Source organism: Barbus barbus (assembly GCF_936440315.1).
Source record: "Barbus barbus genome assembly, chromosome: 8".
Taxonomy (NCBI): Eukaryota; Metazoa; Chordata; class Actinopteri; order Cypriniformes; family Cyprinidae; genus Barbus; species Barbus barbus.
Window position 1 is genome coordinate 518,718 of NC_136736.1, and position 13,783 is coordinate 532,500.

General features: G+C 39.6%; 1 protein-coding gene across 1 annotated transcript in view; it reads right to left on the bottom strand.

Annotated features, from left to right (window-relative positions):
• Nucleotides 1-13,783, bottom strand: part of gtf3c1 (general transcription factor IIIC subunit 1) — a 48,961-nt gene that overhangs the window by 8,249 nt on the left and 26,929 nt on the right. The window contains exons 20-24 of the mRNA XM_079422953.1: nucleotides 4,860-4,959; nucleotides 4,643-4,772; nucleotides 4,445-4,538; nucleotides 3,126-3,290; nucleotides 2,895-3,040 (exon numbers count right to left, since the gene is read on the bottom strand). Coding sequence (XP_079279079.1) covers nucleotides 2,895-3,040; nucleotides 3,126-3,290; nucleotides 4,445-4,538; nucleotides 4,643-4,772; nucleotides 4,860-4,959 — 635 coding nt within the window. The remainder of the gene's footprint in view (nucleotides 1-2,894; nucleotides 3,041-3,125; nucleotides 3,291-4,444; nucleotides 4,539-4,642; nucleotides 4,773-4,859; nucleotides 4,960-13,783) is intronic.

The window sequence follows — 13,783 nt, forward strand, 5'->3', positions numbered from 1 at the left end:
TAGACTAAATATCAACATGATCTTACTGTAGTTCTAGACTAAATATCAACATGATCTTACTGTAGTTCTAGACTAAATATCTACATGATCTTACTGTAGTTCTAGACTAAATATCAACATGATCTTACTGTAGTTCTAGACTAAATATCTACATGATCTTACTGTAGTTCTAGACTAAATATCAACATGATCTTACTGTAGTTCTAGATTAAAAATATCTACATGATCTTACTGTAGTTCTAGACTAAATATCTACATGATCTTACTGTAGTTCTAGACTAAATATCTACATGATCTTACTGTAGTTCTAGACTAAATATCAACATGATCTTACTGTAGTTCTAGACTAAATATCTACATGATCTTACTGTAGTTCTAGACTAAATATCTACATGATCTTACTGTAGTTCTAGACTAAATATCCTCATGATCTTACTGTAGTTCTAGACTAAATATCTACATGATCTTACTGTAGTTCTAGACTAAATATCAACATGATCTTACTGTAGTTCTAGACTAAATATCTACATGATCTTACTGTAGTTCTAGACTAAATATCTACATGATCTTACTGTAGTTCTAGACTAAATATCAACATGATCTTACTGTAGTTCTAGACTAAATATCTACATGATCTTACTGTAGTTCTAGACTAAATATCATCATGATCTTACTGTAGTTCTAGACTAAATATCAACATGATCTTACTGTAGTTCTAGACTAAATATCAACATGATCTTACTGTAGTTCTAGATTAAAAATATCTACATGATCTTACTGTAGTTCTAGACTAAATATCTACATGATCTTACTGTAGTTCTAGACTAAATATCTACATGATCTTACTGTAGTTCTAGACTAAATATCAACATGATCTTACTGTAGTTCTAGACTAAATATCTACATGATCTTACTGTAGTTCTAGACTAAATATCTACATGATCTTACTGTAGTTCTAGACTAAATATCAACATGATCTTACTGTAGTTCTAGACTAAATATCAACATGATCTTACTGTAGTTCTAGACTAAATATCTACATGATCTTACTGTAGTTCTAGATTAAAAATATCAACATGATCTTACTGTAGTTCTAGACTAAATATCTACATGATCTTACTGTAGTTCTAGACTAAATATCATCATGATCTTACTGTAGTTCTAGACTAAATATCATCATGATCTTACTGTAGTTCTAGACTAAATATCATCATGATCTTACTGTAGTTCTAGACTAAATATCATCATGATCTTACTGTAGTTCTAGACTAAATATCAACATGATCTTACTGTAGTTCTAGACTAAATATCTACATGATCTTACTGTAGTTCTAGACTAAATATCATCATGATCTTACTGTAGTTCTAGACTAAATATCATCATGATCTTACTGTAGTTCTAGACTAAATATCATCATGATCTTACTGTAGTTCTAGACTAAATATCTACATGATCTTACTGTAGCTCTAGACTAAATATCAACATGATCTTACTGTAGTTCTAGACTAAATATCAACATGATCTTACTGTAGTTCTAGACTAAATATCTACATGATCTTACTGTAGCTCTAGACTAAATATCAACATGATCTTACTGTAGTTCTAGACTAAATATCTACATGATCTTACTGTAGTTCTAGATTAAAAATATCAACATGATTTTACTGTAGTTCTAGACTAAATATCTACATGATCTTACTGTAGTTCTAGACTAAATATCATCATGATCTTACTGTAGTTCTAGACTAAATATCATCATGATCTTACTGTAGTTCTAGACTAAATATCCACATGATCTTACTGTAGTTCTAGACTAAATATCATCATGATCTTACTGTAGTTCTAGACTAAATATCAACATGATCTTACTGTAGTTCTAGACTAAATATCTACATGATCTTACTGTAGTTCTAGACTAAATATCATCATGATCTTACTGTAGTTCTAGACTAAATATCATCATGATCTTACTGTAGTTCTAGACTAAATATCATCATGATCTTACTGTAGTTCTAGACTAAATATCTACATGATCTTACTGTAGTTCTAGACTAAATATCTACATGATCTTACTGTAGCTCTAGACTAAATATCAACATGATCTTACTGTAGTTCTAGACTAAATATCTACATGATCTTACTGTAGATCTAGACTAAATATCTACATGATCTTACTGTAGTTCTAGACTAAATATCATCATGATCTTACTGTAGTTCTAGACTAAATATCATCATGATCTTACTGTAGTTCTAGACTAAATATCTACATGATCTTACTGTAGTTCTAGACTAAATATCTACATGATCTTACTGTAGTTCTAGACTAAATATCAACATTATTTACTCATCTCACCTGCACTAAAACACATTCAGTGTTCCTCACAATCAATAAAAACAGTCAAATACAAACTCAGAATATTATACAAACCTGCAATAATTAAATGTGTTAAATAAGACAAATATCATTTACATATTTAATCCCATTTTATTGACCAATGTCTTTGTTACTGACCGTCGATTATCCAATTCAACCATACTAATAAATAAAAATGACACATCTGTGTTTGATTGTAGTTATTGCTGAATATTGTTGAACTTTCTTCTCCTGCGTCATATTCTTCATGTGATTAGTTTGAGCGGCGCCCTCTACTGTACAGACCTGAATTTCCTTCAGCTTGAGGCGGATTCACTTCTGTTTTGCTGTGAAAGAGCTTTTACATTTGTAAAACAATAACTTTTTTATATTAAAAACAAACAAGCAAGCCCTGCATTACTTTCCATAAAAAGTAACTAAGAAACGTAATGAGTTACTTTTTGTGGAGTAACGCAATATTGTAATGCAATACTTTTAAAAGTAACTTTCCCCAACACTGATGTATTAGTGTGTGTGTACCTTGCGGTTGAGGAAGTTGCTGGCGACGCGGCACAGCATCAGCAGGCTGTCCTCCATGTGTGTCCAGGTCACTCTCTGTCTGGTCATCTGCAGGAGAGCACGGCGGTCCGTCTCGTCCTGAGCCTGGCTCTGCCTGCTCGGGCGCACTGACACACACACACACACACACACACAGTTTAAACACATGACTTCATGACTTTTCAGTGCTAATGTCCTGCTAGTGTTAGTCACCTCTCTTCTTCTTGCGGGCGGGTTTGCTGCTCTCCTTCTTCTCTTTCTTACGCTTGAGGTTTCGTCCTCCGCGCACCTCCTGGTTCCTGCTGGACGGCTCTGAGCTGGTACGCACCTCCTCCTCCAGGACAGTGGGGGGCGCCGCCTTCACGCCGCTCTGAGCCGCTGCAGACGCAGAGAAACCGGTTCACTAACGCAACTATCAAACATTCCATACTCTGATGGAACACCAGCTTAGGTTTCTTACAGCATTCATAAAAGTGTTTGGAATAATGCAAAATCGTGAAATGGCTTCTGCGGGTAAATTAAACTAAACTATTATTAATTAAATAGAAGCACTGTGTGTTCCAGAGTGAAGCGCAGCACTGTGTTCATTTACACACGAGTAGCTCATGATCTGGTGTTTAATCGTCTGTTCACGTCGCATATAAAGTGCATCTGAAAACGCAATATGCGCTAGCAATCTTCCCAAATTTGAAATAAGCACTTAAACTGTCTGTCGTCAACAGAAGACAAGGGTTACAGGCTTCCTGTGGTTTTCTGCAAAAATAAAAGCTTGATGGTTTAACATTTCAAAATGAAGACAGACATAAAAAAACAAATTGCATTGTAAATTTACAATTGTACTGTTAAAAATTATTTTATTTTCCTTAAATACCTTTTTATTTTTCATATTTTTTAATATTACAAAAAATTATATTTTACAGTAATATATTACAATAGTAAAACTTTTATTTTGTTTAATAGTTATTTTATTTAGTAATAATAAAAAATAATAAATCACAATAATAAACAAATTGCAATCATAATTTAGTATAACTGTAGTGGTGAAAATCTAGTATATCCAGTGTTGTTGTGTCAACTCAGTAACTCCTTCCCTGCCATTGACACAATGTTTTGGCTTATACGGTAGGACGCATTATTACACATCTTCTGAAAAATATTGATTGTCTAGATCAATAAACGGTGAAGAAAAAGCAGAACAAGTGATCGCGTATGCAAACAGATGCATATGTAAAATAACACGATCATCAAACATTAAACAGCATATACATCAAATCTGCCCAGTGTTACAGAGTGAAATGTCAAAAGCAAAGGCTCTGTTCTATGTTTTGACATATTGCATGTTCAGATATTCATACAACTAGACATTCTGGGGGTCACTGAACTCTTGTGAAAATTATCAAAAATTCTGGCGGTGGCAAGCAACCTTAAATAAAAAATGCTGGCGGAGAAAGAGTTAATGGCTGTTATTCATGACACTGGATTGACCAATCACAACCCTCCATCAGTGACTTTCTTGTGTGTGTGTGTGTTACCGGTGAGCGTGGCAGGTTTGGGCAGTGGGAGTTTGGACAGCAGGTTCCTCAATCGGACCGTATGATGGGTTCCTGTCTCTTGGGTTCCAGTGCTCTGATAACATCACAAGCACATTAACACACCACTGCAACACTACTGACACGGCTCTATACAGTGTGTGAGTGTGTGAGTGTGTGTGTGTGTGTGTGTGCGCACACCTCTTTGTTGAACAGGTGACTGGTCCAGGTCCAGTTGCGTTTCAGGTGGCTGAAGAAGGATGAGTCCAGTCCGCCTGCACCCTGCCCATCACCAGGGGTAACGCCGTCATCCACCACGTCACAGCTGCCCCTAGCAACCGAGAACACAGCGCCACATGACATCAGCCAAACAAGCGGCAGACAGTCCAGCCTGAGCCAATCACAGCAGCTGACTCACTGTAATGTGTATAGCAGCCTGGAGTTAGGCTCTGTTGCCATGACAACATCAGACTCCTCCGTCTCCGCTGCACCTTCGCTAGGACGCGGCCGGATCACACCTGAAAAACACAAATAAATATATAAGCGTCTGCTAAATGACAAAAGTAAAAAGTAAAGAGTGTAAAGACCATCAACTCTACCGTGCGACTCCACCGGGCAGTTTTTTCATTTATATGTTTATTATTGAAATGTTGTTATATGCATGTGTCAATTTTATTTAATTTCTTTATTTTCTTAAATATGTGGGTATATAGTATTTATAGAGTTGTAACTTTTAGTTTTAGTTACTTTTTCTTATTTGTAAGTCGCTTTGGACAAAAGCGTCTGCTAAATGACATAAGTAAGTAAAAAGTATATATATACACTATACAACAGTTCTTTCTGGTCCTCGAATCTGATTGGCTGATAAGAGTGTTGATAGAGTCCAACTGAACTCCAGCCGTTACACCGTTAGTATCTCTCCGCTTGCCGAAGACGCCGTATTTCTCACAGCAAGTGTCATGGCAGATGCCCGAATTAAAAAAATTATACTGTTTTGTATCACGGAATGTAGTTTTAAGAGCATTTTAGGCGAGAATGTACTTGTTTAGACTTCAAATATGTGGTTTGTTAAAGAAAACGTCTGTGTGAAAATTTGCTTCAATGTTTTCTGAGCTGTGAGCTCCAGATGCTCAGCGGTCGTTCTGCGCTCATGAACCCACAGAGAGAGCGCCTCACCTCAGCCAGATCTTCTGCAGTTTACCGCTGGCTCTGATGTCTCTATAGTGGTTAAACATAAGATATATTTCGTTTTGGGGAAATCTAACAGGCAGTCTTTGGTCTCATTAAACTATTATTTGTTCCAGAGAAGATAGTTTTGGCAAAATCTCATGTTTATGTAAATTCAATGCTGTATATCTGAGCGATGCCTTTGTACTTTTGACAGAATTGCCAAGCAACTTTTATGATGGCTGTTGTTTACTAAATATTATTATTCAATAAATAACATTTTACATAAATAATAGTAGTATTTAGTATTGGTAAACAGTGTGTGTTCTCGTAATGGTGATTTTAGTTTCAGTGATCCGCCAGTAGATGGCAACAAGAGACTGTTTTTACAATTCAGCAGTAAAGACATTTAAATTGAAAAATACTAAGCCGCAGTTGAAAAAGGAATTTTTTTTTCCTACACCAGCTATTATGCAGCCAATGAGCAGCGCTGTCATCAGGAATCACCCTAAACAGATGAAAGGACAGTACGAGCGTATCGGACACAAACTAACGGTGAATAGGAGATTACAACAGCTTGTGAACAAAACATCACGCAGCATTTCATTTTCCTCAGGCAAGTCATCAGAGTCCACAGCTCGTTATTTGCTAGAGAAATTAAGTCTAGCAAAGAGCATTTTGAGAAATATTACACTATATACTTAATTATATTTACCTGTCTTAATTCTTTAAATGTTTGTTTAAACAAATATTTCATGAAACAAGCTATGACTCTGTAAATTATTATATTTCAACAACAACAGATAGGAATTGTATACTTTAGATAGAATTGTATAATTTACATGTTTGCATACAATTTCTTAATTTGAGTGTTGATTATTATAGTTAAAAATAAATAGTGATTAATTTTAAGTTTGGGCTCTGTTGTTAATTGTAACCTTGTAGTAATGAAAAAGGGCAGAAGCTGAGGTCGATTTTCATCCCTAAGAAATTTGTAATTATTATTGAATATATTTAAAGAAAGAGCCATTTGTTCAGTAAACCACTGTTGTTCTGTATAATGTATGTTTCATTTTTGTAAGCCGTGCTTTGATTTATTTAAGAGGTCCGTTTGTGACATCTAGTGGTAAAAAATGTTATTGCACTTCTCAAGAACGTAACCGGAAGTTTAAAAAGTTAATAAGGAGAGACTGTGATCGGCATCTAGGGACGCGTTGTTGTTTGCTTTCAGGCTTTGTGGTAGATACGACCGTAAGTCACTAATTTTATTTTGAAAACACCTGTAATATTTCCTTTGTTTTAGTTTGATGAAAAAGGGTCAATATTGACATGTTTAAAAGATTGATGTTCGGTCCTGAAATCCATTGTAATCTGATAGCTAACATGCTAACATAGCTGTGCAATTGCTTATATGTGCACGTCACTAACGCACTTTGATTGTTTATTTAGTTGTTTAAATATGTTAGCGAATGTTTATAAACATGGAAGTTGTATGTTATTTACGATATTTTGTAATCATTTTGTAATTTGTACCTTTGTGATTTCTTTTTAGTTTTACAAGAAAATCAAGTAAAGTATTAATCTCGTGCGCAGGAAGAACGAGTGATGGTGCTTTATTTCTGTTAACTATCTGTCAACGCTTTGGTTTGGAACACCACTGCCAGGGCAGAATAGTAAAAGGTCGACTGCACAACGGGAGAAGACAAGCAAGCACAATCTTATCAAGTTACACTGTAGCACCAGGATGGACGAGTCACAGCCTTGCAAGAAAACAGAGGAAGCTGACCAAGCTTTGGAAATAAGATCACGGTCAGGCGGATCACATCGGTCTAAGAGATCTTCAGCTAGCGCCGCTGCTACCACAGCAAGAGCTATAGCGGCAGCGTGTAAGGTAAAAGCCTCCTATGCAGAGAAGGAAGCCATCATGTTGAAAGAGAGAGCTCAACTAGAAGAGCATCAACAAAAAACACTAGCTGAAACGACACGGAGGAAAGCAGAGGTTGAGGCTGAACTGTATGTGTTGAAAGTTCAGAAAGAAGCTGTAGCAGCATCTACAGAAGCAGAAGTTTATGAGGCTGCAATTCACAGAGAAGATGGACTAGATGTCGACCTGGAAAAACTTTCGTGTGTCTCCAACAGAACTGAACGCACCAGAAAGTATGTGCAGACACATTTTCAGCTACTGAATGCTCCTGATCTGACTTCTAAACCACAACATGCAAGTGAGAGTTCTAGTTATGTGACGCGGAGTTATGTTGCAGGCTCACATAGTTCCCTCTCTCCGACGGAGAAAGAGAAGTCTAATGCAGAGACCGTTCCTATGAGGCAGAAACTCACAGTTCAACATAGCCACCAAGGAACTCCTTCACAAGTTAAGACTGAGCCATTTGATGGAGATGATGAGGTTATGCGTCAAAGGCATGTATGTACACTGCGTGAATCAGACCCATCCTCTCAAGTACCTGCTGGGTGCTCTGCTCCAGCACCGCCACACACAAATGACTTCACTACATATTTGCTTAGGAAAGAAACGGTTAGTTCCGGCTTGTTTCAATTTGATGACTGCCCTGAAAATTACTGGGCGTGGAAAACGTCTTTTAAAGCTGTAACCAGTGAACTTAATTTAACTAGTAGAGAGGAGATTGACCTTCTCGTCAGATGGCTTGGTCCTGATTCCTCCAGTCATGCCAAACGGATTAAAGCAGTTTATGTCAGTAATCCTACTGTAGGAGTTGGAGTGATATGGCGTCGCATGGAAGACTGCTATGGATGTCCAGAGGTCATCGAGCAGGCAATGTTAAAAAGACTTGACGCTTTCCCTCGCATCACAAACAAAGACACCCATCGTCTAAGAGACCTTGGAGATTTGCTGCTTGAGCTGCAGTCCGCCAAAGAGAGTGGCCGTTTACCTGGACTTGCTTACCTCGATACAGCAAGAGGAGTTAACCCCATTGCAGAAAAAACTCCCATTCAGTCTTCAAGACAAATGGATAACGCAAGGTTCCAGATACAAAGAAGACCATAACGTATATTTTCCTCCTTTCAGCTTCTTTGTTGAATTTGTTAGTAGACAGGCAAGAACTAGAAACGATCCTAGTTTTGCACTCGCTTCAACTGGCTCTTTGAACAGCATGAAAACTGACGGAGCTGCCAGGTCAAGTAATAGAACTTCTGTCTTCGTCAAGAAAACTGAAATAATGGCTGCACAATCAAACCAAGACAGAACCTCAAAAAAAAATGTAGAACCAGACAAGGTCTGCACTATGCACAATAAACCTCATCCACTCCACAAGTGTCGCACATTCAGGAGCAAGCATTTGGATGAAAGGAAAGCACACCTGAGGGAAATGTCTATCTGTTTTAAATGTTGTGCTTCCACTAAGCATGTAGCAAGAGACTGTAAGGCGTCGATTAAGTGCCGAGAATGCAATAGTGATCGACATGTTGCAGCCATGCATCCAGGACCTGCTCCATGGTCTGTTGAAGTGCCTGAGTCAAAGGCAGAGCAAATTATGGAGTCAGAGAATAACACAGGTGAGGACACTGGAGAGGTCACCAACAAGTGTACAGAGATTTGCGGAGATTCTAGTAAGCCCAAATCATGTTCAAAGATCTGTCTCGTGAAAGTTTATCCCTCTAATCAGCGTGAGAAGGCCAAACGCATTTATGCTGTACTGGATGAGCAGAGTAATAGATCTTTGGTGAAGTCTGAGTTTTTTGATCTGTTCAACGTTGTTAGCAGTTCTTCCCCTTACACATTGAAGACGTGTTCAGGCATAGTGTCTACGGCGGGGAGGAAAGTGAGTGGATTCTCCGTCGAGTCGCTTGATGGGAAAACAGTAGTTGCTCTTCCACCCTTGCTAGAGTGTAACACCTTACCAGACGATAGATCTGAAATTCCTACGCCTGAGGTAGCTGTGCATTTTCCCCACCTCACTGCGGTGTCAGATAAAATCCCGCCTTTAGATCTTGGTGCTCCTATCCTTCTCCTGTTGGGGCGAGATATTCTTAGTGTGCACAAAGTGCGTGAACAACGCAATGGACCCCAAAACACACCGTATGCACAGCGCTTGGATCTGGGCTGGGTGATAGTGGGAGAAGTTTGTCTTGATGGTATTCATCATCAATCCAGCGTGAATACTTACAAGACAAACATACTTCTCAATGGACGAACTTCATACTTCTCTTTGTGCACGAAGGGCATTAACGTTGTGGAACGAGGTGAGACACCTCTCTTGTCATACATACCTGACCCACCATGTTCTCTCAAATCTAATGAGAGGTATTCAAAGAGTTTGAAGGAGAATGTGTTCTTCAGTTCTCCAGAGGATGATAAAGCAGCTCTGTCTGTGGAGGATAAAGTCTTTCTAGACATAATGAACAAAGAGGTTTACCTGGACAAGGAAAGCCACTGGGTGGCGCCACTTCCATTCCGCTCTCCAAGGGTTCAACTCCCAAATAATAGAGAGCAAGCTATGCAGAGGCTAAGCTCTTTACAGCGCACTCTCTCAAAGAAACCAGTAATGAAAACACATTTCTTTGACTTCATGCAAAAGGTGATTGAGGATAAACAAGCAGAACTAGCCCCACCCTTGCAATCGGGGGAAGAATGTTGGTATTTGCCGATTTTCGGTGTTTACCACCCCCACAAACCTGATAAAATTAGGGTGGTTTTTGATTCGAGCGCCCAGTTCGGGGGGGTTTCCCTCAATGATGTTTTACTGAGCGGTCCTGACCTCAATAATACACTTTTGGGTGTGCTCTTGCGCTTCCGTAGGGAGAAAGTGGCTGTGATGGCAGACATAGAACGAATGTTCTATTGTTTCAAAGTAAAAGAGCAACATCGCAACTATCTTCGCTTCCTTTGGCACAAGGACAACTGTGCAGAAAAGGAGATAATTGATTACCGAATGACCGTACACGTCTTTGGCAATAGTCCGTCGCCAGCAGTCGCAATATATGCCCTGAGACAAGCAGCAAAACTCGGCGAAGCGGAGTGCGGAACGGACGCTAAGAACTTTGTGTTGCGCAGCTTCTATGTAGACGATGGTATAACATCTGTCCCTACCGAAAGAGAAGCCATTGATCTCCTAAAGCGCACACAGGCAATGCTATTGAAGTCAAGCTTGAATCTGCATAAAGTGGCTTCCAACGGTGCTTCGGTGATGGAAGCTTTTCCATCTAGCGAAAGAGCCAAAGATCTCAAAGACCTGGATTTCAGTAAAGACACAATACCTCTCCAACGCAGCCTTGGTATAAGTTGGAACCTCAAGACAGACTGCTTTACATTTAAAGCTTCACAGGATTGCAAACCCTTTACCCGAAGAGGGATCCTTTCCACCGTCAATAGTTTATATGATCCTCTCGGGTTTGTCTGTCCAATCACTATGCAAGGCAAAGCTCTAGTGAGGGAACTTTCAACAATCCAGGAGGATTGGGACACCGTTCTTCCATCAGACAAAGAAGGTCCATGGAAGGCATGGACTTCATCTTTGGCAGAACTTGATCGATTGCAGATACCCAGAGCTTATGTCCCAACCTCAGTGTGTGGAGCTCAACTTCGAGAGCTGTGTATCTTCTCGGATGCTTCTACTTTAGCCATTGCTGCGGTAGCATACCTTCGAGTTATAGACTTGAATGGACAGCCTCATGTGGGGTTCGTAATGGGAAGATCCAAGTTAGCCCCCTTTCCAGCGCATACTGTTCCGCGCCTTGAGTTATGCGCAGCGGTGATGGCTGTAGAGTTGATGGAACTCATAAAAGGAGAAATTGACCTGGAGCTTCACAACATCCATTTTTATACTGATAGTCGCATAGTGCTTGGTTACCTTCACAATGTAACACGCAGATTCTATATGTACGTGGCTAATAGAGTTGCACGCATAAGGAAAGCCACAGAACCTAGTCAATGGCACCACATCTGTTCTGAGCAGAATCCAGCAGATCATGCCACCAGGTTCATGACAGTAGCCCACTTACCTCTTACCAACTGGTTTTCAGGTCCAGAGTTCCTTAGGAAATATCGTCCTATAGGATGTAGCTCGGAGGAATCCTATGGACTTGTCCAATCAGAAGAGGATGTTGAAATTCGCCCTCAAGTGAACGCCCTGGCAACTGGCATTACTGAGCAGTCTTTAGACTCAAGCAGATTCCAACGTTTCTCGAGATGGAGATCTTTGGTGAGAGCTGTCACTACTCTTACTCACATCGCAAAATCTTTCTCACAATCTCTACCTAACAGTCTCTGTCGAAAGTGGCATTGGTGTGCAAAGACTTCAGATGTAGAAACATCACAAGCTAAGTCGACTATAATTAAAACTGTACAGCGAGAAGTGTACAGAGAGGAGTTTGAGAGTCTGGTCAAATATGGTAAAATCTCGCAGCGTAGCACACTCCTAAGACTTGACCCTTTTGTGGACGAGGAAGGTCTGTTAAGAGTTGGGGGTCGCATTCACTATGCTGACATCTCAGATCCAGAGAAGCATCCCTTGATACTTCCGCCCAACCATCATGTGACTGATCTATTAATTCAGCATTATCATGATCAAGTGGCTCATCAAGGCCGTCATTTTACGGAGGGCGCAATACGTAGTGCTGGATTGTGGATTGTCAGCTGCAAAAGACTTGTTTCAAATATCATCCACAAATGTGTGCTATGCAAGAAGCTGAGAGGTAAGATGGAGAGTCAGAAGATGTCGGCTTTGCCCCCAGACAGGGTTTCTGTAGATCCACCCTTCACATACACAGGTCTTGATGTCTTCGGACCTTTCACTGTGGCGACACGCAAGACAAGAGGACACAGCATTGAAAACAAGCGATGGGTCGTCATATTTAGCTGCTTGAGTACCAGGGCAGTTCACTTGGAGGTTATGGAGTCCCTATCAGCATCAAGCTTTATTTGTGCTTTGAGACGTTTTTTGGCTGTCAGAGGGCCAGTGAAGCATTTTCGTTCAGACAGGGGGACGAATTTTGTTGGAGCAGTGAAAGAACTTCAAATCGACAGTAGCAACTCAGAGCTGAAAGGCTTCTTGCGGAATCAAAGCTGCACCTGGACATTCAACGCTCCACACTCCTCTCATATGGGAGGGGTGTGGGAAAGGATGATCGGGATAGCCAGACGTATTCTGGAGGCGCTTTTGATGAAAACTCCCACAAGACTCACTCATGAGGTCTTAACAACTTTAATGGCAGAAGTCATGGCCATTATGAATTCCCGTCCTTTAACCCCAATTTCAACAGATGCATGTATGCCAGAAGTTCTCTCACCAGCGATGCTCTTAACTCAGAAAGCAAGTGTTGCTCCAGCTCCACCAGGAAACTTTGAGTTTGGTCACCTGCACAAAAGTCAGTGGCGACAAGTCCAGATGTTAGCGGATTCATTCTGGAAGCGATGGAAGCAGGAGTACTTGTCCACCTTACAATCCAGAAGGAAATGGACGGAGGAGAGAGAGAATGTTCAAGAAGGAGACCTTGTTCTGTTGAAGGATGGGGAAGCTAAGCGCAGTGAGTGGCCAACTGGTCTCATAACAAAGACTGTAGCCTCATCTGATGGGAAAATTCGTAAGGTCATGGTGAAGACTGCAAAGCAGGGGGTCATCAAAGAGTACTTAAGACCTATATGTGACATAACCTTACTTTTATCTGGCAATCAAGATGCATAGTGGTATAACTTAAGACATACCAGACGGGGAGTGTTCTGTATAATGTATGTTTCATTTTTGTAAGCCGTGCTTTGATTTATTTAAGAGGTCCGTTTGTGACATCTAGTGGTAAAAAATGTTATTGCACTTCTCAAGAACGTAACCGGAAGTTTAAAAAGTTAATAAGGAGAGACTGTGATCGGCATCTAGGGACGCGTTGTTGTTTGCTTTCAGGCTTTGTGGTAGATACGACCGTAAGTCACTAATTTTATTTTGAAAACACCTGTAATATTTCCTTTGTTTTAGTTTGATGAAAAAGGGTCAATATTGACATGTTTAAAAGATTGATGTTCGGTCCTGAAATCCATTGTAATCTGATAGCTAACATGCTAACATAGCTGTGCAATTGCTTATATGTGCACGTCACTAACGCACTTTGATTGTTTATTTAGTTGTTTAAATATGTTAGCGAATGTTTATAAACATGGAAGTTGTATGTTATTTACGATATTTTGTAATCATTTTGTAATTTGTA